Source organism: Lytechinus variegatus, chromosome 2 (assembly GCF_018143015.1).
Source record: "Lytechinus variegatus isolate NC3 chromosome 2, Lvar_3.0, whole genome shotgun sequence".
In the NCBI taxonomy this organism is placed as follows: domain Eukaryota; kingdom Metazoa; phylum Echinodermata; class Echinoidea; order Temnopleuroida; family Toxopneustidae; genus Lytechinus; species Lytechinus variegatus.
Window position 1 is genome coordinate 40,618,943 of NC_054741.1, and position 26,321 is coordinate 40,645,263.

A 26,321-nucleotide genomic window follows, 5' to 3' on the forward strand; every position below is an offset into this window, starting at 1 on the left:
ATGTGACGTGAAACTCATGCAGGATGTTTGGTGATACTTGATTAACCTTATGGCCAAGTTTAATGAACTAGGTCCATATATTTTCTAAGTTATGATGACATTTCAAAAACTTAACCTCAGGTTAAGATTTTGATGTTGATTCCTCCAACATGGTCTAAGTTCATTGACCCTAAATGACCTTTGACCTTGGTCATGTGACATGAAACTCTCTTAGGATCTTCAGTAATACTTGATTAACCTTTCAAAAACTTAACCTCAGGTTAAGATTTGATGTTGACGCCGCTGCCGTCGGAAAAGCGGCGCCTATAGTCTCACTCTGCTATGCAGATGAGACAAAAACGATTATGACAGATTACAATTACGATCGTGTATGCCTATGGCCATACTAATTCAATTCAAGATAACAGTACATGTGCAAATTTTTGACAGAAATATGCAAATTGTTGTCAAATATCTCACTTCTTTAAAAAAAATTATCACCCTGACTGTTTAAAAAAAATTGTGTTGAATTTCTCCTGACAAAAATCATAGATAAAAGGGTATTCATTTGAATTTTGTCCATTTTCTGGGTAAAAATCAATAGGCTTCCTGGGATTCATGCTAGTATTATACACATCAAATTAGAAGAGCCTAGGTTAAGTTACACTGAAATTATCATGTTTACAAGGACTGCAGGAGGGTAAGATGAAAACATGTCATTGTGACCTTGATCTTTAACCTTTTGACCTCAAAATCAATAGTCTTCCTGGAATCTATGCTAGTATCATACACACCAAATTATATAAGCCTAGGTTAATTTACACTAAAGTTATCGCGTTTACAAGGAAGAGTTAATGGACGGATGGACACCGAGCATGATACCATAATACGTTCCTTGGAAATGGGCGTATAAAAAAATACAGCTTTCTAATTAAATTAGAATCTCAGTCATATGGCCTTTTCATCTCTAATATAAAGTAGGAAATTCAAATATCATTCATATGACACCAATTTCGTGGCAATTGGCTGTTTTAATTAAACTCTATGTACGAAAATTCAAATTTCATGAAAATCTAAGCCATTTTGGACACCATCTTGGAATGAAAAGTTTCTGCAACACATTTTCTAGGTAGATATCTCAAATGTTTTTCGCTATACTTTAAGCTTGAAAATAAGTTGGGTTTATTTAGTTTGTGAAGTTGGTAGAGCAAACTAAAAAAACATGCTAGATTTTCAGGTTTTGCACTCCTGATTATGATTATCAGAGACAAATCAATAATTATTGTATATAAGGTTATACATGTGAGTAAAGTAATAATTGTTATTGTAACATTCCAATTTCCATGTCATTCCATATCCAGAGTAACATGTTTTAACAGAAAGAAAGTAAAGAGTAAAGAAATTACCAACAGAAATCATGCAAGATATCACACTATAGATATACAAAAGAAAATTAGCATTTTGTGATTCCTGTTTAGAAATAATATTCACTTAAATTATTTCATTTGATCTTAGGACTATTTCCTAAAGCTAGTTTTCAATATCAAAATCGAACTTAGATTTTTCAATGACAAATTTGATTTCAACCAATTAAATGTCATCATGATTTCAATAGCTTTTAACATTATTCAAAACAAGTAAAATAAAGATTACATGACTAACCTCTTGATCCCCTGCCTTTTCTATCATCATTGTTGGATGAAGCATAAACAACTCCTTTCCTACTCTCCTTTTCTCTACGTTGTTGTCTCTCCATTGCCTCTGAACTCACTCCTCCAGTGTGTGATGGTGTCTCTAAGTGAGGAGCTCGGTAATGTCTAACAATAAAAAGGGAATGACCATGATTCATACAAATTAAATACCTGTAATTCCAATTTTCTGATTTTCATGATATTTCAAGACAACTATAAATGAAAATATCTAGAAATATATTTAAGCTTCAGCTGTTTGTTAACTTATGTTGGAGTTAAGTTCGGAGATAGGCTTAAGTTAAGTTATCACCATGTAACCTTGATCGATTTGAAGCCGAAGTAGGCCAGCAGTCACTGACAATATAATTTAGAAGTTGACTTTAATAAATAAACTTTATTTGCAACATAATGAACTTTTCATCAGAAGTCATGATTTACATACATGTGTGCATCATTTCTTGCGACTAGGGAAGGCGAGGTGTCAGAAAATTGTTTATATATAAATCCCCAGAAACAACGGTTTTCCTGTCTAGATCAATCTTTGCATCATGGGATGACCTAAACCAGACAGGGGCTGCATACTCAGCAGTCGCGTAGCATAGAGCAAGAGCTGTCGTATGGATGGTCTTGGCATCTGTTTCCCATTTTGTATTGGCAGGCTTCTTCAGGACGCTGTTCTTTGCTCCAACTTTAGCCTTTCTCTTGGCAACATGTTCCATGTATGTAAGGGAAATGTCTAGGGTGACGACAATGTAGATATGCTTGCTGGAGTGTTCTAACCATTTTCCATACCATCTTACCCTCAATTGCAGGTCTGCATCTTTGATCTCAAGGTGGAAAACACTTAATTGTGTTTTCTATTGATTCTCCCAGAGATGATTTGCAGCAAAGTAAAGAGTCAGGGCCTGCTAAAGCATTGCTGAATGCCTTTTTTCCACCTCTTTAAAAGACTATTTGAGAAGCTCCCAAATATATCATGTAATATTAAAGATTTATTTTGGGGGCAACATGAATTAAAATATTCTTTTTATAGGAGATTAAGTGATATGTCTAATAACATAGCTAACCCTACCAAAAAAATCTCTTTCAATTTTTGAGAAAATGGCTAGGTTTCTTTATTATTCCTGTCTGAGGCTAAAGTTATTGATAATATTTGAGAGTGATTTGACAAATTCTCTACTATTGTGTAGACTGCTGTTTTATGCAGGGGAGCTACCATGGGGTAATTTACTTTGAATTTATATTTTTTCAGTTGATCTATCATGAGTATCACATTCAGGAATTTTAAAATGCTGTAGGTCTACATTTATTTGGTAGTTCATAAAGTGCTTCGAATACTGGTTTTCACTTTGAAAATTCACTCCTTGGTTAACATATTCCCTAGTATTTTTGCCATTAAAATCCACTTCCTGCAAAACCTTGTTATATGACTGTCATATTACTTGTGAAAACATTGCTCTAGAAAGGATTTCTCCTTGCTCACTTTGCTCCAGTGGAGCAAAAGGAAAGGGAGAAGGTGAAATATGATAATTTCTGAATCTACAAAAAAAAATTATAGGGTCAAAATTCTTCTCACTAGCTTTGCTCACTTGCAGCTTTTTAGAAAACTTGACCCCAATTGCACAGTCTGGCCACTTTGGTTCACTTCACCACTGCTTGGCACATTTGCTGTTATAAAATTGAATTTCCATGATAGGGCACATGTAACATAGGCCCTCTTCATGATTAGCAACAGTCTTGTCCCACTTATCGTGAAGGGGAATACCATGCCCTAATCAGCGGTTACATACAGATGAAATTATTCTGCACTTTGCACACGTTTATTTTTCTAGCTCCATCACTTCGATCACTCTCATAATATTGAAACAAATATATTTTTTGGCAGGGGGTAGGGGAGACAGATGATATTACAGTAGGTATGTGACAAAAAAAATGAAAATCCTCAAATCTCAATGAATTTGGTATCATTTGAAAGCCCTTAAAAAGACCTTTCAAATGATACCAAGAACTCAAATTTTCATCAAGAAATTATAAAGTTATTCTAGTTTAAATCGCGCATATTTATCCAAATTTGTGGTCATTGTCTTAATGTAAAGTCAATGGAGTGCATAACCGATTTTTGTGACCATTTCGAACATTTTGTGACCATTTTGAACCCAAGTCTTCAACGGGCTCTAACTTCTTTGTTTTTGAGCCCTTTGAAGTAATTTAGGTATCAGAGCATGATCGGTTAAGGGTTCGCATTGAGGTGAAAAAAAATTTTTAAGGTACTTTTATCAAATTTGCTTTTAAAATAATCTTTGATATCTCAGGTTTCAAAAAACTAAGTTTCATGAAGATTGATGATTCCGAAAGTACCGGAATAGTCCATTTTATTCATGGGGGTGCTGCTACCTCTCATCACGGACGGACATTTTTACTCAAATTAAATTCACTCTAGTTTTATTGTTTTTAAAGTTACTCTAATTTGGTTTGGATGTTCTTGCACTCTGAACATTTCTCTATTATCAGACATAATATAGTAGAAAAAAAATATTGGGAACTAATTTTTTTTGGTAGGTGTTAACATTTCCATTTTGAAATTTCCGTCCGTGATGGAAAAAAAGATGAAAAGTTTTTTTATTCTTTATCAGAGTAGAAATAAAAAATAAAAAGGTTTAGAGGTATCTCTCTAAACACTGTACATTATTTTATTTGAACATGGCTAAAATCCATACATTTTATCCATATCATAAAGTCAGTCAAAAATGATCACGGACGGACATTAATTTGATCACGGACGGACAAAGTTAATTCACTCAAATTCATTTCACTCTAGTTTTATTGTTTTCAAAGTTACTCCAATTTTTTTAATGGTCTTGCACTCTGAACATTAATCTGTCATCAAACATAAATTAGTAGGAAAAAAATATGGGAAGTAAACTTTCCTTGTAGATGTTAACATTTCCGTCCGTCCGTGATCATTTTTATTAGGATAATGTCTATGGACTCAGCTTTTTATTCTTTATCAGAATAGAAACAGAAATAAAAGTGTGTAGAAGTATTTCACTGGACACTGTTCATCATTTTATTTGAACATAGCTAAAATCCATACATTTTATGCATTTAATAAATCAATGAAAAATGATCACGGACGGACATTAATTTCATCACGGACGGACGAGTGAAATACTTGTGGAAAGATTCATATATGCAAATGAGAAACTTTGCTGAGCAGATTATGAGTTTAATTTTAGCTTCTAATTGCAGTGAAAAATGGCTCTGAGAATTATTCAGAACTCAAATGGAATAAGCCTACAACTCTTCACAATTTTTTGTGATATCTTTGTTTGGCCGTTATTGGGGCTATATTGTTGTCAGGAAAATTGTTAAGCATTATTGGAATGCAGATAGAGTTGAAAAGCTGCATGTACATGTATATGCCAAAAAGCGGGAAACAAAGTATGGCAAGAACAAGTCCAAAGCTGTAGATTTCATCAATTCAAGCTTGCAGAAAGTGATGGAGAAGAAGTAGAATGCAATGCATAATCTGATAAGCAGAAAAATCAATTTTTCCATGTACAAACTTATGGATTCACAATGCTTCTAACAGAACATAGGTTTGTGAAAATTACATGAATACCTTTTTTCGAAGTCCATTTTGGAGCTAATTTTAAGCAAATCGCTTATCTGGTAAACTGTGAAAATGCATAAAGCTTGCAATGTAGTGTTTAGAAGTTAAGCTTTGGATTGGAATATCAATTTCAATTTTGGATTCGGTCAGGGCCTAAATACATGAGGGCTGTTGATGTTATGGGGTGTCTCCGCTTTGATATATGCAAAAGATGGATTTAAAGAGAGCCCCTGACAAGTGTTGATCCAACAAACAAGCATAAGGATCAGTGACCTGTTAATCTTTTAGATTTAGTTTTTGGACCTTAAAAAAACATCTTTGCTCTTGTAAAATTAATGCCTAAAATCATCATGATCAAAAAAATACTTGTATCAACATGATCAATAATCAACTACATGTAGCTGTTGATTTTGAACCTACTTGTATTCTACACTTTAAAAAGACAATAGGGGAAGGCGGGGTAAGTTGTGACACTTTTTGCATTTTGCACGTTAGAATTGATATGACTAGTAATATTGTAGAAATAAGTACCTTACCTTTAAATTTGATTCTTGGGAAATATTTTTCACCTATATATAACTTTCTACCCCCACGCTGAATGTCATTGTGACCTTTGAAAAAAAGGATGTCAAATTGCTCAACTTGCCCCATCTGTGGGGTAAGTTGTGCCATCGTCTTGGGTAAGTTGAGCCACAAAAACTATGTAAAAAATGTATGCGGGAAGAACCAGGATGTCAATTTTTCATTTAAAGTCTTTTCACTTGCTAATTCTCTATGAATACTAACATCTTCTGAAAGTAAAAGGAATTTGCTCCTTTCTGCCTGCATATCAATGGCTTTTTACGTTTTTTATTTTTTTTATTATACAGTTGTACATCACCTATTCTTTACATTCGATTTTGACAAGAAATGTGTTAAGAGCAATCGTATGTCTAGATTATACTGTGCGTCTAGCATAGAAATCAAGTTGCTACATCTTAAATCAAGTTGCAGCAACTTGATTGAAGTTGTAGCAACTTGATTGTGCAACTAATACTGTTTAATATTATTAAAATATGTACAAATCATCAAAACAATTGCATTTGTTTACCAAAAAAGTACTAAGAACTTTTTACAGAGTACTTCCATTGTATTTTAATTGTGTCCGTCCGTGATGTCCATCCATGATGTCCGTCCGTGATGGAAAATATTTGCAATTCTCTCGGAAGTTTGATATTGGTTAAGAATTCAATATGCTGAACATAGAAGCTAACATACCCGAGTGTTAGGTGCATTAACAATAATTGGTCCATGTAAAGCTGTTTAGATAGAAACAATAAAAATGTACAAAAATTCTAAAAACCACATTTCTATCTTGTCCGTCCGTGATATGGCACATTTAGTGGATACCTGTGTTTGTAGGTAACCATGGCAACAAACTTTTTTAATCATTCAGCATACTATGTCCTACCCTTCACTATAAAACACAAAGGAACCTTGTTCATCTTATTCCTAATTTGTTACAAGCCTCAAAACTTTCAAAATCTATCAAATGTCCGTCCGTGATGAACCGATCATGCTCATCAATGGAAAGGTGAAAGAAAACTCAATTGATGTGTAATCATTTCACTTGGTAATTTTTCTTCTTATTATGTGTAAAATAATTTCTTTTAATTAATTCTAATTAATTATGCAAATTACAATTACTCGCCTCTTTTTTTTGCCAAATGAAGGTGATAATGAGAGATAATTTGTATATAATTTAGTTGGCATCAAAACAGCATCATGTAGATAATTTCCTAAATAAATTAGTTTAAAGTCTTGTTTTTGTAATTTCTAATGTATTTCTTTGTTTTTCTGATATAAATTACAATTAGCTCTTTTTCAACTTTAGTATTGTGTACATGTATGTATGGGGTCTTTTTTTTACAAATGAAAAATATCATTCCTTTTGTACATGTACTTTGTATGGTATAAAAATACAAATGTGCTTTTCTGATGTATTTGATTGTTTCACCAATTCTTTATGTATTTTATTGTTTCAACAATTTGTTTACAGATGGATAATGTAGCTTTCATTTTGGAGACCGTGGGCATTCGATTACAATTTTTTTTAGGAAGGATGAGCAGCAGAGTCTGAGGGTGTAAAGATGTAGCATTGCATGTAATTCAAGTATCAAGAAGGAAACATAAAAATTAAGCATTAATATATGCATTTCTTAGATATGTATGATTACAACAAAGGCCATGTTCGAGCACTCCTTTTTTTATGAAAAATAAGTTCATATTCTAGCGTGAAATCACTGCACATAAATAAAGCTCTGAACAGCAACAAAAACAGGCATCAAAGCTCCAACACTCAAAACAAGAGAACAAAAGTGACACAAAAATTTATACAAATCCCATCCCCATTTCAACTTATGAACACAACCCCCCCCCCTGCACCCTTCTTGAAAAAAAATAATAATAATTATAATAAAATAGAAAAAAAATGAATAACATAGAAAAAAAAAATAGACAATAGAGCCATGTGGAAGTGAAATATTTCCTCTGAGAGTGAAAAATTAAACAACAATTTTTTTGCATTTTAATCATGGGCGGAAATTGGCCCCAAAGGTAGGGGACGCTGGCATCGGCGGCGAAAGCCAACAATTTTAGGGGGGACCACCAAATTATTTTGATAATCAAAAAAATACACCAAAGGTTATCAACCAAAAATTATAGGGGGACGCAGAAAACTAAATTTGACAAGCAAAAAAAAAAAGAAAAGAAAAAAAAAAGGTTATCAAAAAAAAAAAATTGAGGTGGGGGGGATCGTCCCCCACCTCAAATTAAGGGCGGGGGGGTACACTTCCCCCAGCTTTCGCCGCCTATGGATGCCGGCAACTCTGACAAGTTAAAAAAAAAAAGTTTATCCCCAAACTGTTGTAAGGTCATTTTAACCCCAAAAAGTTTGACCAAAAAAGAAAAAAAGAAAGAAAAAAAAATGTATTATTGTTACATGTCCCCCTATTATTTTGGGTAGGGGGACGTGTCCCCCTGGGATTTCAACCCATGAATTTAATTTTAGAAAAGTCAACATTGATATTCCACTGTCAAAAGCAAATCCAGTTTCCAAATGAAACGATAATCAACCACCTAGACTAGACTCTTGACTTGAGTCACATAACCTTGGGATGATAAAATCTTTCTGTGACAAATGTATGTACATGTATTAAAATCAATATCAGAATAATTATCTACGGTATAATGACAGAGATTTCCCAAAAAAGGCACAACATAATCATCAAGTAAGCAATTTACGATCTAGTTCAATCCAGCATGAACGACTCACTATCGACCGCTCCCATCACCCTGCCAACCGCAGGCGCATCGGGCAGCTCGACTGCCGAGAAACCGGCTGTGACAAGGGTAGCATCGCCCTGCCAAACGCAGGCGCATCGGGCAGCTCGACTGCCGAGAGACCGGCTGTGACAAGGGTAGCTGGCATCTCTTATATCTGGACTGCGCAGCATCAGAATCGCGTAAGTTTGGATTTTTTGATAATTCAAATATATTTCCAGTCAAATTGTATACCTAATCGGATTCTTGTTTTACTAACCATTTTAAAATTTCGAACATTTCCGCGTCCAAAAATTTGATGAACTTTCAAGCTCCGATATCCACACTTTACAGGCGAGTATCCACATTGAAACTTATATGTACAGAAAGAGCACATCTTCAGCTGTCTGTTAAAAGGCACGAGATTGCACCTACTATGTGCGCATGCGCATTAAACCCCATTTTCAATGAGCCGCCCCAGACAGAGGCGATGCCACTTGTAGCAAAACCCGCGCGAAAACCGTGCCACCAAAACCAGCGCCCGCGATGCCCCGTATTCGCACATAGCTAATTACAGACACCAATACCAAGCTGCATGGCCAGTATAGTGCCTCCAAGGCCCCCCCCCCCCACTCTGCCTACAATATAGACCATCACCATTGTATTGAAATTACCAATGTAGAAAATTTTTAATCCCCCCTACAAAAAAGTTCTAGTCTAGAACCATGCTTTGGACTTTGCATTTTAGGGGGTTAATTTCCTAATAATAAATGATAATAATATCTTCCATATATATATAGCACAGCTACTATAATTGCATATAATCTACTGCGCTTGATACTTGGTATCACATTATTACCCCGGCTGTAGCTGAGCCGCCATATCTTATGATAGAACTAAAGATCTAAGCGTTACTATGATATAGGTTTCATGAGAGTCATTTTAGATGGCTCAGCATCCAGTTTTTCATAGGCCAAGTATATTTAGCAGCTTAAAAACAAGAATACTGCGCTCTGATTGGTCATAGAGACAACACACCCACGCAAATTCCAATTTTTCAATGCTGGGGCCTGTCCACGCAGGTCATACTGACCATGTGGTAACCTCTTCAAATTACCCGCAATCGTTGTTCTGAAACCTTATGGGCAATTCCACAGGTTGGTGGACATGAGCTTAGAAATTCAAATTCAATATTTTCTTGAATTTGTTAATACTTTAAGTCCTTCATACATGATAGTTTCAGGAACAAGAAATAAAAAGTTTATTTTCATATGTATACTTTGGAAAAAAATGGTCAAAAGTTGTGCTTCCATTGTGTACCAAAATACAAGAAAAATAGTGAAAAATTAAATATGCCTTATTACCATTTTGTTGTTGCAACAACATACCACCAGCGTTCTCGCCAGTGTATAACACGCATGGTGCAAACACCATGCGTGCGGAAATGGAGACCAAGTGGAACCATGCGTAAAATTTCAGCGACATGCGTGGAAAAATTAAATGGAAATATTCAGAAAAAAATAATACACTCCATGAACTCATCTTAGTGATAGCAACTTCATTTATCGGGTTGCGCCGAAGTCCCACCAACTTAAGACCACTTACAGGCCTACTACAGCTAGGAAAGTGGCAAGGCGCCCAGCTAGCTCGCGGCTGCTATTGCGGGCATATGACGGCACGGTACGGTCGTTCCGTTGACTATTCCCCCGTCTGCCCCGCACATCACACCGGCTATGCTCCATGACCTACCGGTAGCTGCGCTTACTGATATGATGGGAGTGGAACTTGGAATAAATGCATTGTATATACAAGGAACATGTACTTGTACTGTGTAATGTCATTTATCCCGCCCTCTATACACACAATGACAAATAGCAAAGGAGTTGCACTGTGTTTGTCATTTTATCCCGCCCTCTCTGCACACAATGAACGAATAGCAAAGGAGTTTGAGAACTGTGCGTGACCGCTATGGTGCATGGATGTTAGGCCTGGGACGATTGTCATTTTTACCATTCAATTATTTCCTGAAAAAATAATCGAATGATTTGATTGTTCGTCGGGAATCAGGTCTTTTAAGTCACAATAGTTGACCTACTTTATGGTGAAATCTCCATCAAAGTCACATGTTTAGAATAAATGAAAGTAGGACCTTTTTCCCCTTCTCCATGATATATCAAAAGAAACTACATGAAATGAGATTAAAACTTTCAGTTTATTGTTCCAATGAAAATCCTTCCTAAATCCATGCTGGTACTCTGGTATTATGCATGCATCCCTCCAAGTGCCACACCCCTGCATATGAATGAATCAGCCCAGATCAGCCAGTGCAAAGTCCAAATCCCAAAGATGTTTACAAACAACTCATTCATGAACTATTCTTTGAGACTGACCCCAGGTGGAGCATTTCTTGAACAATTTCATCCCTTGCCCACACCATGTCCCCGCCCCCACTTGTGGCACTGCCCACGATTCTACATGTATTTCAAAAAAATATTTTGCAAAATATTTAATTTGAAATACCTTATAAAATTACGATTTTTTATCATTTGAACCTACATGTATAACTGGGTCTATTTTTGGAGACTAGTCGAGAAAGTACCAGTGAAGACGGTGCATGTTTGAATGTAGTTTTCATTGTGTGAGGGGGATAGAAAAAAGGTTGCATTATTGTTTTGAAACAAAGGAATTCTCCGGCTCCCACGCTTATCTTTCTCTAGCTCTCCCTCACACACACACAGATGGGGGAGGGGTCAATTTATTTCTGAAGTCATGACCTCTCCTGATAAGGGAACCACTGCCTTCTTCTTTGTTTCCCCAAAAGTTTCATTGGCTATCCGAAGGTCCAATCAGCTCAAGTGAGCTTGGTTGTGTGTTTTCTTATTGTTTTGTGCACGCAGACAATGAACTCATTTTGTGTATCGAGGGCAAGGTTGGGATTAAAAAAAATTCGGAGCGCTTTCATGTTAGTGTGTAACTGTGAATGTAATACAATCATTGATTAATTTTGAAAAATTATCTCGGTAACATAATTTTTAAACCTGTATGAAGTGTCATCATTGTTTTCTTGTCATTTTGTTATTATTACTTGGGTATTTGAGTTCTCCCAATGTCATAATCGGGGTCTGCCGAACATTCGATTTGTGTAAATTTTGCTTTATCGATTGGTGATTGGCGGCATGCCAATCGAACCATTTGATCAATCGATGTTTACTCCCAGGCCTAGCATTTATGTGCATTTGTGTGGGCTTAAAAATACGCCACAATGGGGCTCCCTTGGCGTCTCTATTTCATGAAAAGGCCATCGCTTCCGGGCTCCGCGCGGGAGGGGTTAACCCCCCTTCCCGCATCCACCCCCGGGAGTGGCAGCAAAAGTCCCCGACATGGGTGAATTTTTTTCTGGCGAGAACGCTGCATACCACTTTATATATTTCTGAAGTTTAGAAGAGTCAAATTACTTAAAATACACAACCGCTTTTCAAGTAAATTTGTAGTAGTCATTCAAAAATAAATATTGCAACCTGTTCAGGTTATGTAACGTGAGTAACCGAAAAAACCGATTTTGTTTTCTGAGAGAAAAATTCTTCACAGTTAATTGGTGGGATTTTAAATTCTCTTCCTTCAAACAATCTTTGACACAGTGATGACTATCAAAATCATTAAAAAGTACAATTTTTTTTATAAAATTGATGAAGAAAAACTGTAACGTGAGTAACTTGGTAACGTGAGTAACCATCATGAAATGTGAGTAACCAGTAAAAATTATTCAGTTCGGTAACATTTTCTGTGGGATGTCAAGTTTTAAGTCTCATGGTTAGTTGTGAAGTTATTTTTGATTAATTAAAAGCAAAATGAGGGTACATCTCTTTGATGCGACTCTTTGTTCATCAACATATCAGTGGTCATACAATCACACAAAAAATTGAATACTAGTAGAAGTATTCACAATGCGAGAGTGCACTAGTAAGACTTGGTTTTGATTAACCTAACTTTAAAGAGTGTTTGAACAACACATTGAATGCCCTTACCTGTAACCCTATCTAGGCTGGGGTATTTTGGGAGTTGATATGGCCCGGGGGGTGGGGGGAGGGGGGGGCTCCCAGGCCCCCTTGAGATCACGGCCATTGGCCGCACGATCACGCCGAAAATTTGCATGCAGGTTGTCTTGGACATTATCTACAATACTATACAGTAATTTATTTCATGCAAATTGGTATTAAGCGATTATGCTAATTTATGCATAATTAGTAAGCGAAATCATACTTTTCCCTCCTACTCCCTAATAAAGCTCCAATTGTTCCAATTTTTGGTATAAAATCTCTTTTAGATGTTCCTAGCAATGAATTTTACACACACTATTGAATTTTTAATGACATGTGTGTTGTTAACCATACATGGACAAAATGTAACGTGATTAACCATATTATCTGCACCCCAAGTATAAACCATGTGTTCTTTATTTTTTTAATTATATACAAAGTTTGTCTCCCTAATATACTTCTTTGAAATGGATATAATCATCTTTCATAAAAGCCTTGTATGAGGAGACTTTTCACTTATTTTGACTTTTCATTTTATGCATGTCCAAATGATGTAACGTGAGTAACCGACACATTCCAAAGATTTGCCAGGAGCATAATAGAATTTCCTAAGTTTTGTTTTTATACGAAGGATAGTCAGACTGTGTACTTTGTTGTGATAAGGAGATGTTTAGTTCCTATCAATAATAATGGAGTTACAGCTCCAAGTATGAGTCAAGGTGTCTCCAAATGTAACGTGAGTAACCGTGGAATAGCCCTTATCCAGCCAATGAGAATTCTGGATTTCTTGCTACTCAGAATTTCAAAAGTCTTGCCTTGTATCTTGATGGTAAAAGCTGGCTGCTGCAGACCTGCCAACCTCAGGGTATGAAAAATTGTTTTCTGTGATAGCAAAAAATGTATTTTCCCACTAAAAACTGTGTTTTACAAAAAAAAAATGTGCGGAACGCACAAGGGGGAGTTGTCCTCACCTCCCACAGTAGGAACTTTTTTTGCTTTGTCATTTCCTCCACACATGCAAATCAAAAATAATATCATACAATAAAAATACTAAGTTAATTGACCTTTACTTCCTTTGACCTTAATCAGATGGCCTGAAACTCATGCAAAATTATCGGTGACAATTGATTACTCTAATGTCCAAGTTTCATGAACCAATATTACAGAACTCAAACTTTTTTTACTTTCAAAATTATGACATTTCAAAAACTTAAAAGATTTATGAAAACTGTTCAGGTATTCAGGAACAGTCAATAAAGTACTGCCTTCATATAAATTGTGATCCACATCATCAGAGCACTCCATCCTTTCGTCTTCACACTGTTCACTCTCATTTGGGTTTAAAAATAGAACAAAATATCAGCATACATTGTACTCGACGCTAGACTACATTATGCACAACACGGCCGCGGAGCCAGTGCAGTACAGCAGTAAAGCGTGATCATCAGGGCAGCTCGCAGCCAGCCTGGCACTAGCAGGCGCATCCCGAAGTGCTTAATCCACTGTGCCGGGAGTTTGCATTTTGACAAACTTACTTCCGGCATCACCGATGCTCATTCTCCATCTTCTGGATGGACCAGAGTGAGAATCACCTGTTACTCTCCTTTTTCTTAGGTATGAATCCATCATCCAAGACCGGGATCAAAATATCGAGAGTTCAAGGACTCAAACACCGCGGCCATAACCATGAAAGTCGCACACATGGGCCCTGAACAACGAAGCCATCGCTTCGATCACTTGCATGCTAAGCGCTAGTGCTAGCCACGGTCACCGGCACCATGCACTCACACTTGCCCGTTCAACAATCGAAGTCTTATCCAATTAAATGGATATTGTGCATGCCTTGATCACCATTATCCGCCATCTTGCTACCCCACAATGCACCGCCGTATACATAATGTTGGAACAACGATTACAGCAGCCACATGTTTTTATATGAAACAAAATGGCGGTAGACCATTTATTTGCGGTGTCAGGGTCTGAGTGGGCATTTAGAGTGTGAGTTTGCAGAAGTGCCACGATCTATGCAAGTGCCACTGAGCTTCAAAATTGCTGTAAAATATGGAACCCCAAAATCGCAAAAAAATTAACATAAAAACATACATTTTTTAACTTGAAAAATCGTATTAAAATACAGAAAAATCGTATGCCCGTATTTTAATTTTAAAATCTTACTAAATACGGGAAAATCGTACTGGTTGGCAGGTCTGCTGCTGACTCATTGCACAATTTGAAAGAGAAAACTGAGAAGAAAATTATGTTTGAGGCATCTTTTCAAGCCTGAAATTTCCTTATTTATCAAAATATTTTATTAAAAAAATTACCAATACAAAAGAGTAACATTTACTCTTTCCTATGGTACAAAGATAATCAATTTCACTTGAGGAGAAAGTGGTTACATTCTTTGAGAAAGAGAGTCTCACAATTCACAAGATTTTGCAGTGATGTAAACTCAGCCGAGAGAGGACTTAAATAAATCTTGCTCATTTGCTCATTAGCATAGGGACCTGCAGACTGACTGAGACAAACAAAATATCAATCTTAATTTAACTGGGCAATTTCAAGACCAGGATATACGGGGGGGGGGGTCTATTTGACATATAAAATGTGGAAAAAGAAGCTATTTGACATATAAAATGTGGAAAAAGAAGCAATAAAAGGTAGGGAATTCCATCGTAGCCATACAGGGGCTGATAATATTCATTGTCTTTTGAATTGTCAGCCATACAATCAATTTTTAAGGTTTTAATTTGTTTCTGATTATTTAATGTTATATCATCGATGTTATGTAATATGCAATGTATTTGCTTAATTACAATTGAAATTTTATTTATATTGTATATCATTGTATGTATACAGGGATCTTCTATAAAAAAAAAAAAACAGGCCTTTTGGCACTGAAAAGACTACCATGTTTTAGATAATTTAAGTGAAAAAATAAATAAAATGTAAATAAATAAATAAATACATAAAAACATAAATATATCATTCCATTTATCTCAGGCAATGGGGCCTAAGCTACACAGATTACAGAATTTCATCCTTAGAATTCAGGTAAAAATTACATATTAATATCACATTAATAGTAAATTGAGATTCAAATTGTCATTCATATTATCAATTATAATGATGTGGGATTCTTTTCTACAAAATAAAGGATCGAGACGACAGGCCATTCTGCTGCAAAACATAGCATGACTGAAGCATACATCTGGGTACCGGGGGGGGGGGGGGTAATTGGATTTAATAATCTCATTAAGCAATGGCCGACCACGCTCCGCGCAGTCGCAGACATTAAGCTCATTGCCAGTCCACAAATTATATGTTTCTTTGAATAAAACCCACCTTTTCAGAATAGTATGTTTCCTCTTCTTCCTTGATTTCGTATCCTCTTCATCTGAATCATTACTGTCATCACTTTCTGAATCAGAATCGTTCTCCCACTCATCTCGGTAAGATGTGACCTTTGACCTCCTACTTTTTTCTTCCTCTACTTCTCTTTCTGATACATCTTTCAGTTTGCGCTTCTGGGCAGCAAGGACATCTAAGCCTAAAACAGAAGATCTTGATGGTGGGGCTTTGAAATCCGGATCAGAGTTTAATTTCTTCTTGACGACCAACCCACCAACCTGATTAGAAAGTCCTTCAAGACGATGAATTGAATCAGCCATATTTCTAGAGTTAATAAACAAAATTCAAAAAATGAAATAATAGTTTAAAAAAAATAAAAGATATATGTAATAATAATAATAATATAGGGTATTTATATTTCGCACATATCCACCTTATCAGGTGCTCAAGGCGCTCCTATATTACCCGGCTAAGCTAGGCGTTCATAGCGCACACAGCTTTTTAAGGAATTACTTCCTATCGGTACCCATTTACCTCACCTGGGTTGAGTGCAGCACATTGTGGATCAGTTTCTTGCTGAAGGAAATTATGCAATGGATGGGATGCCCTTGTATACACAAGGGCAGTTCCAGCATTACAGACATAAGACATAACATTTTTGGTAATTTTTGCAACTTCAAATGAAATAACTTAAGATAACACAACTTTTTTACTCTAACTCTAATTACAGAATCACTCACATATGACCATGAATTATATAGGCCTACAGTGCAAGTTTCAATTAATTTCAGTAAATAATGTGTTGGTTACAGCATATAATGTTCACCATTACTGACATTTTTTAACAAGACTTCATACCCATATATTCTTTTAAAAGTTTGAGAGTTTAGGTACACAGTGGGACTAATAAAATTGAACAATAATATTGGATTAAAGTTAAATCGGTGGCAATCAGCAACTTGCTCCTGGAAAAGTTCATGTGGTACATCATGGGAGTAGCAGCAAAAAACCTGTTGCCTCCTTTCCAAGCTGCAGACGCCATACATACTGTACATGTAGGACCTCCCTGGATAACTTTCCAACTAGTAAAAAGTGAAGTTGTTGATATTAATGTGATTCATGGAATCCCTGGAAAAGAAAGCAGCACCTGTCTACCTCATGAATTAATGTCAACCCACATGTCCATGTCCACAAAGTAGTCAGGCAGCATAAGTCATGATTTACCGGCTACTTCCACAAATTGGCTAAGTCTGAGTTTTCGCTTTTATGTGATTGGTGACATCACAAGGAACAATTTCTAATGGTCATCTTGACCATGTTAGTTAATAATAATAATAAACAATTTTTATATACCGCAAAATTGCAAAATTGCCTCTAAGCGGTTGAGAGAGAGGAAAATAAAGTATAAAGGAAATAGAAATACTTTGCACAACAAAATGTCACCAGATCATGAATAAAGAAATACCATCAAATGGGCCAATAGACATATAATATAAAGATTTAAAAAGATGAGTTTTAAGCATAACTTTAAATGTATTAACACTATTTGCATTGCGAATTTGTAGGGGGAGATTGTTCCAAAGAAATGAAGCTGCATAAGAGAAAGAACGCTGACCGTATTGTTTGTAAGAAGTATGATATCGAGAAAGAGATTGAGAAGCAGAACGTAGAACTCGAACTGGCTGATATCAAGGAAGGAGTTCAGAAAGGTATGAAGGAGCTAGACCATGATATGACTTGAAAGCAAGAAGAAGAATTTTGTAGGTGATACGAGAAGTAATAGGAAGCCAGTGGAGTTTGCGAAGCACAGGAGTAATGTGGGAAGAACGAGGGACACAAGAAACAAGACGAGCCGCAGTGTTTTGGATGCGCTGGAGCTTTGAGGTCATTTTTGTGGGAAGGCCTAAGAGAAGGGAATTACAATTATCTAAGCGAGATGTGACAAAAGCATGAATAAGACGATAGGATGTATTCTGATCAAGAAACCTACGAATTTTACCTATTTTTTCTTATAGCTACAAAGGCAGACTTACATATAACATCAACATTTTGAGACATGGAAAGGGGTGAATCCATGACAGCACCAAGATTCCGCACTATATTTGAGGGCTTAATTACAGACTGCCCGATCCTTACACTAATTTGCGGAACATCAGAACAATACTTAGAATGAAAGTGAACAAGTTCAGTCTTAGAATCATTTAAAGAAAGCTTATTCTGAAATGACCAAGTTCTAACATCCTTCAAACAATCTTCCATTTTTTGGATAGCACAAGAGCGATCCCTAGCACTAAAAGTGGTGTATAATTGAACATCGTCAGCGTACATCATACATGAAATACCATGTGCCCTTATAATATCCTGAAGGGGGGATATAAACATTGTAAAAATCAACGGACCAGCCACAGAACCCTGTGGAACTCCAGACCACAAGTTACGTCTGTCAGAATTCACAGATTTAACAGACACAGTTTAGAAACGATTAGATAAATAAGATACATACCACTTCAAAGCAGTACCACCAAAGCCAAACTGTGAGGATAACCTTTGCTTCAATTAACAAATATCGATTGTTTCAAAAGTGGAAAAAAAAAGTCTAAAAGTAGTTGTCAAGATGGGGTCAATAGATTCTGTCAAGTGACACATCAAATTGTTAGTCTTGTTATACTGAACAAAGTGTACACAAAAGTGTACACAACCACATACTCTTGACCTCCCGTTAAAAAGCTATGACCGGAAATGTCAAAAGGTCAACAAACTTTCGTTAAATGGCCACTTACACTGAAGGTGTGAAGAAAGCTAATTTTCTGAACTGTGTTTTTCTGCATGTGTATACTTTATTTTTGATTTTGATAAATCCATCGTCAGAAGTCCTTATCCAGAAGATAATAGTGGATCTCCAAACAAGGAATGGAAGAGAATAGCATTTGACATTCTTGATTCTTTCATTGTCGAGAATGACTTGGGAGAGCTGCCAACCTGTCAATTTAAAAAAAGTGTTTTCAGCTTGAAAAAAACATATTTTTGGTCAAAAGAAAGGTTTTCCTGTTTCAGTTTTTTCTTTGTAAAATGCTCTTGCAAAGATGTTTCTTTTATAATAAACACGTTGTTGGTGTTATAAAGTTGCGTTATAAAGTCCTGTGAATGAATTTTAGTTAAAAACACTTGGTTATACATGTAGTAATACTGTGGTTGAGTGATTTGAAAAGTTCAGAGTTGAGGGTGCATGGGGGGGTCCCCCTCCCATGGTAGTGACTTTAGAAAAATCTAAGTTGAGAAAGGGAAAATTTCCTACAAATTTTGGGGTCATTTTCTACACAAATGACGACAAAAAATCATGATAAAAATACTAATTTCAATGACCTTGAATGACCTTTGGCCTTCATGCATATTCAAGCGATGCTCCGAAACCCGGAAGCCTACTGACTTTGTGCACGTTGTGATAGACTCTACAAATTCCAACGAACACAATGCCATATCGAAGCTAAGTCGTAAGATTTTGACAGAAAAGCAAGTAGTAATCGAAATTCGCTTACCTGTGTGGTATCAGTGAGAAAATAGATCCTCCGAGACTACCTTTCATAATTCATATAAAATATACCAAAGCTAAATTCTTGGTCGATTTTGGTACGAGGTGATAGAGAATTGCACACTTGTTTTGGTGGAATACTGTGTGGGGAAATGGAAGGCTTGCACTGCGCCACACATATTTCCTGTGCCTGGAGATATAAAATTAATCCACAAAAAAGTGCCATAGTAGTAATAAACAAAAAAAACATCAACCAGTGTAAGTTCAATCGAGTGGAAAATGGGAGGAATGACGATCAAGGAAAGCAGAGAGCACCCACACCTTGGCATAATAAAAAGCAATTGTAATATTGATCACACCAATGACATCATATCAAAGGGATATAACACCTTCTTCTCTCTTACTGGAACAAAGCAAGGAACTCTACGCCTGCTGCCACCAATATGTAGGGGAAGGCAGGGTAAGTTGTGACAGTTTTTGCTTTTTGCATGTTAGAATTGATATGATTAATAATCTTGTCTAAATAAGTACCTTGCCTTGAAATTTCATTCTTCTGAAATATTTTCCACCTATATATAACTTTCTACCCCAACACTGAAAGTCATCGTGACCTTTGAAAAAAACGATGTCAAATGGCTCAACTTGCCCCATATATTGGGTAAGTTTGAGCCACCTTCTGGGGTAAGTTGAGCCACAAAAACTATGTACAAAATGTATGGGGGGAGAACCAGCATGTCAATTTTTTGTTTAAAGTCTTTTCACTTGCTAATTCTCTATAAATACTAACATCCTGTAAAAGGAAAAGAGCAGGCATGTAAATTTGCTCCTTTCAGCCTGCATTTCAATCTATTTTTATGGTTTGTTTGTTTTTTAAGATACATTACCATAGGAATTACCATGGCTCAACTTGCCCCATGCTGTTTGGCTCAACTTACCCCAGTCCGAACTTAGTGCGATAATTTTGTATCCACACATTAATTATGCATCCATCATATAAAAGACTATGACAAGAATGAAGATCCATACCTGGACTAATAATATTGTTATCATGTCTTTATTATATTTAAAGACGTGTGTGTTTATAAAGCACTTATCTATTTCACACTCTTTTTTACTTTTTAGGCTGAAATTCATATTTTTCCCTCTAAAAAACTACTTTTTGTTTCAAAGTTGGAAACAATGTGGTGGGGTTAGGGGTTATGCTATGGGTCATCAATACATGACACCACCACAATGTCTGACTCATTCATTATTGGCCTGGGGCTGGTGGCTCGACTTGCCCCTATGCTCAATTTGACCCGCCTTCCCCTACTCATCTTTGGAAAATGTTCTGCATACCAAGAATGCTATATGGGATTCAGATTATCCAACTTACCAACTACATGCTGTCCCGTCTGAACAAGGCTCAATCTTTTCTTTTTAAAAGAGTGCTTGGTTTGCCAAGGTACGAAGCCCCAAACCGGACATTTTTGACAACAACAAAAAAAAAATTATTACGTACGTATGTAGTATTATTACGTACGTACGTGATAATTATTACGTACGTACGTGATAATTATTACGTACGTACGTGATAATTATGACGTACGTACGCAGTATTATTACGTACGTACGCAGTATTATTACGTACGTACGCAATATTGTTACGTACGTACGTGATAATTATTACGTACGTAATATTTTCATGTTTGTTGCGCGCGCCAGGCGGCGGAAGATGGCGCGTTCTCGAGCTCGGAGCAGGAGGATTATTTTGTGTGATTTACAAGTTGATGTTTAAAAAGTGCTCTGTAAAAATGTCAGTTTTATGGTCTGAATATTAACATTTTCTGCTCGCGCTGCGCGCCACAAGTTTTGATTTATCAGGTACCTATTATTTTCGTGCATTCCTTAAAGTTTTGAAAATATCCCTCAGGTCTGATTGTCATACGTATCAGCTAGCTCTGCACGCTCGCATTTTGATTGGCGAGTTATATATATATCGATATTAAAATCCCCTTTTCATGACAGTTTATATAAAAAGGCTCGGAATTTGCACTCGCATTAATGGTTAATAATATATTTACTGATGCATCCTAGTTATAATTACAAAAAGTGATTGAAATGTCCAGTTTTTCAGGCCATCACATCATCATATTTCGCGCTGTCATTATAGGCTTTAATGAATAAGATATTAATTTATTAATTGAATTGTCACTTTTGTTTCATCTCGAGCTTAAGAGGAATAGGAAGACAGTCTTCATTTTCATATGATGACATGTCCTAGGGACATTATCATTATCCAGTTTCAGATCACAATATCAGAAATGTTCTGCTCGCGCTTTGTGCTCTCATAATTAATGTAGAAAGATTCCCTATTACTCATTCTATTCATGATTTACGAAACATAAATAGAGTGTCCCGTATTAGGTCTAAATCTCGATTGTTTTTCGAATCAATAGTTTAGTTAATTATATAGATCACGATAAAAATTGATTAAAATTTTCCATTCTTTAAGTATAGAATGTAAAAAAATTTAGCTCGCACTTCGCGCTCGCATGATTTGATTTGATTTTTGAAATACGTAACATCTTCATGGCTAAGTGGCAATCCTTAAGAGGTTTTTGATCAGTTCAAAACGCCGCTTTATGAAAATTTTCTGCTCACGCTTTGCGCTCGCATTATGAATGTAAGGAGGGTCCCCAATTACTCATCCTGTTCATGATTATACAAAACATGAATAGAGTAACTCATTCAGTAGGTCTAAATCTTGAAAATTTCCGCTCGCGCTTTGCACTCGCATTAATTGTTAGGCTATATGTTGTTTAAGCCAAAAGTGCTTAGATTCTTCGAGTAAAAATGTCAAAAAAAGGATGGATCAGCCCCTGCTAGATCATTTCGCTAGATACAAATTAAATGGCGCCACCCGGTGGGGGGGGGCATTTGCCTCCCTGAGGTTTTGAACCGAACCGGAAAAATTTATAGGTCTATAATATGCTGTAAATAAAGGTAAATACGCCCGTATCTATAAGCCCCATCATATCATACTCAAGATGTGACTTCAAAGCAGTAGGCCTATTTTCACTCTTCAAAATTGTAATCACAAAAATCTTCCAACATGAATTCAAATAGTTACTGAAATCTGATCACGCTAGCGTGAAGCCCGCAGGCTTTATATTTTTATGTGGGCATGTGCCATGTGGTACAATAGGGTTTCTGCTTTGATTGTTCCCGCATAGAATTTCACTTTAAACATCAGCCTCTTCAAATAGTTTTTTCTTTTTTAAAACACCTATATACCCAGTTGTTGTTTGACCGGACAGGTTGTGTGTCCGGACGATCAATTGTAGAAAGTTATTTGGAAAAATTTACAAGCGAGTTTTCATCTTTTTTTAGTACAAAATGTTAGGAAATATTATAAAGAACAAAATAGAAGATGATTACAACTATTAAATTCTTATTTTTAGTGTAATCCAAAGACAAAAAGGAAGGCTCCAAAAATATAAAGTGTCCGGACACCCGACCCCCCATCCTACATCTTCACTTAATTTACATCAATTAGTACTATATTATATTCAAATTTATGAAGAGAACGAAGCAATTTCAAAAGGGTGGTAAAATAATAGGGGCTCATCCCAGTGCCACGGGTGGGTACATTTTTGAAAAAAAAAACTGTCTGGCCAAAACACTAACATTTATATGCCTTTATGAAAATAATTGTCCTTTCCCCATGTGTTCCTAGCAGTTTCTGAAAAGAATGGTTTAATTGAAAATACAGCCTGATGACGACAAGAAGGAAATGCAGGCCTCTCGATTAACTTTAATTTTTGGAAGTCAGCCGGGCACCCTGGACTGAACTTTAGGTGGTCAAATGGCAGTTTAGGTGGTCACCACATGCATATCGAAAATATTGTATCGTGATTGTAAAGTGTATCAACTCTGTATGCGTAAGTTTGGTGCGAAACACTTCATTTTAATTTGGCTGTGATTATGTAATTATTTATATTTATGTAATGTTTATATTTTTGATTTGTAAAAGATTCCATAATTCAGCCTCTAGCTGCGAAAGAATTTAGAGCAACTTTTTCATGAAATGGGCCCCAGAAGTACATGTATACATTACAGCATTACACACAATATCAAAGAGAATCACTGAAAATATTACTGAATACAAATACAAAGAAAGAAGGAAGGAGGGAAATAAATAAATAAAGAATAAAGGAGAGAGAAAAAAGGGAAGAAAAGAGAACAGAGGAGATAAATGGAAAAATGAAGTAAAGAAAATAATGGGAAAAAATGAAGAGAGGATAAATTAGGATGAAAGAAAGAATAAAGGAAAGGAATGTGCTTCGTTCTTTGAAATAAAGAAAGAAAAAAAAAAAAAGAAAAAAAAGAAAAAAATGGAAGATGAATTAATGTATGAGAAAGAATGAAGGCAAGAAGGAAAAAGAAAGTAAAAAAAAGAAAGAGGTTTCCTTCATTTTTTTGAAAGAAATAAATAATTACAAAAACAGGGAGGAAGGAAATAACATTGAAGGAAATAATGGATGAAAGAAAGGTAGGAAAGAATAAAGGGGAGAGAATGAAAAAAAGAAAGAAAGTAATGGAAGAAGGACAGAGAACAAAAAGAAAGCGGAGAGGAAGGGAGAAGGAAGCAAAAAGAAAATCTTGAGGAAAGAAAGAATGAAGGAATAATAAAGAAGAAAATAATGAAAAACAATGACAGAAATAAGAAAGCATGAATGAAGAAAATAAATGAACACAGAATTAAAGGAAGGAAAGCTCGGAAATAAAGATAGATGGAATGAAAAAAAAGAATTATGGAAGGATAGAAGAAAGAATGAAGAAAGAAGGAATGAAGAAAAGAAAAAAAATAATAGAGAAAAAGAAAAATCAGGAAGGAAAGAAAGAAAGAATAAGGGAGGAGAAAAGGAAAAAAGAATGAAGCAAAGAGAGAACTGAAGAAAGAAAAGAATGGAAGGAGCTGAAAGAAAAAATGGATTACAGAAATAAAGAACAAAAAGAAGAACGAGAGGGAGAGAGAAGGGAGCAAACAAAAATTTAAGGAAAGAAAGAAGGAAATAAGAAAAAAGAAGGAATGAAAGTTTGAGGAAAGCAAGCAAGGAAAGATCGAAAACAAAGATAGATGGAACAGAAAAGGCCAGCAGAAAGGATGAAGTAAGGATTGAAAACAAAGAAAAGAAAGAAAGAGGAAAATTCAAACTTCAAAAAAAAAGTCCAATCATAAAAAAAAATACAGATCATTATTTTTTATATCATAGAAATTGATAGAAAACTAAAATGTTCTAGAATAAATTATTGGATTTCAAAGTGAAACTGTCAAACTTGAAAATTATGTGAATCATCACGGCATCACACTCACACAGCTACAAGTTCACAACGATCTCAAGATTCAAAACGAAAGCTGAAAACTCAATAACTTGTTCCTCTGATCACATCACCAAATCAGTAATATGAGAATCCATATAATCATAACAAATTCCTGCCGATTTTGTGATTATATTGGTGGAAAAATATTTTTCATGTGGAATTGTTTACTCTTTGATTGGGGATGTCCAGGTACTTCCGGAGTGCAGGTAAGCACAGCCTGCATGCCTGCCACACACGGGCGGGAGGCCCGGCCATGTGCACCGGCTAGTACATGTTTGTATGCTGACTTTGTGTGTGTGTGTCTTTGTGTGTAGATTGAAGAAAATAGCGCAAAACCGGCTTGCTAAATAAATTGAGGGAATTAGTTGTTAACTTAGTTTTCTTTTTTTTCTGCTTGTGAAATATGGGAAAACTTTGAAAAATGTCATTTTCGGTTTTCTACATTTATTTTTTCTGGTCAGCCCGGGCACTATTACCCGACTTTTAGGGTGCCCGACGGAGCTTTAGGCGGTCAATGGCCCCCGGACCGCCACCAATTTCGAGCCCTGAAATGGTTATCATACGAATATCGTGGGAATATAGGCCCTATAATCGATGAAAAGTCATGATCATCACAAGATATGGTTTAACCATGGTCCCAGCTAGCAAGCTGACGTTGGTTGGGCCAATGCGGGGTGCCGATGTCGGCGAAAATCCATTCCATAGACCAATGAAAATTAGAATACTACGCACGTACGTAATAAATACCACGTACGTACATGATAATACTGCATACGTACGTAATAATTATCACGTACGTACGTAATAATACTGCGTACATACGTAATAATTATCACGGACGTACGTAATAATTATCACGTACGTACGTAACAATTATCACGTACGTACGTGATAATCATCACGTACGTACGTAATAATTATCACGTACGTAAAATACTACGTACGTACGTGGTACCGACTGAACAAGTTACTCTATTCATGTTTTGTATAATCATGAACAGGATGAGTAATTGGGGACCCTCCTTACATTCATAATGCGAGCGCAAAGCGTGAGCAGAAAATTTTCATAAAGCGGCGTTTTGAACTGATCAAAAACCTCTTAAGGATTGCCACTTAGCCATGAAGATGTTACATATTTCAAAAATCAAATCATGCGAGCGCGAAGTGTGATCTAAATTTCCTTTACATTCTACTTAAAGAATGGAAAATTTTAATCAATTTTTATAATCGTGATCTATATAATTAACTAAACAATTGATTTGAACGCGAAGCGCGAGCATGAGATTTAGACCTAAATACGGGACACTCTATGTTTTGTAAATCATGAATAAAATGAGTAATAGGGAATCTTTCTACATTAATTATGAGAGCACAAAGCGCGAGCAGAACATTTCTGATATTGTGATCTGAAACTGGATAATGATAATGTCCCTAGGACATGTCATCATATGAAA

The 26,321-nt window shown here is 35.9% G+C and overlaps 1 protein-coding gene across 1 annotated transcript in view; it reads right to left on the minus strand.

Annotated features, from left to right (window-relative positions):
* The window catches only part of LOC121408096 (pre-mRNA-splicing factor ATP-dependent RNA helicase PRP16-like), a 95,842-nt gene that overhangs the window by 62,859 nt on the left and 6,662 nt on the right, over positions 1–26,321 (minus strand). The window contains exons 2-3 of the mRNA XM_041599436.1: positions 15,966–16,295; positions 1,642–1,796 (exon numbers count right to left, since the gene is read on the minus strand). Coding sequence (XP_041455370.1) covers positions 1,642–1,796; positions 15,966–16,291 — 481 coding nt within the window. The 5' untranslated portion in view covers positions 16,292–16,295. The remainder of the gene's footprint in view (positions 1–1,641; positions 1,797–15,965; positions 16,296–26,321) is intronic.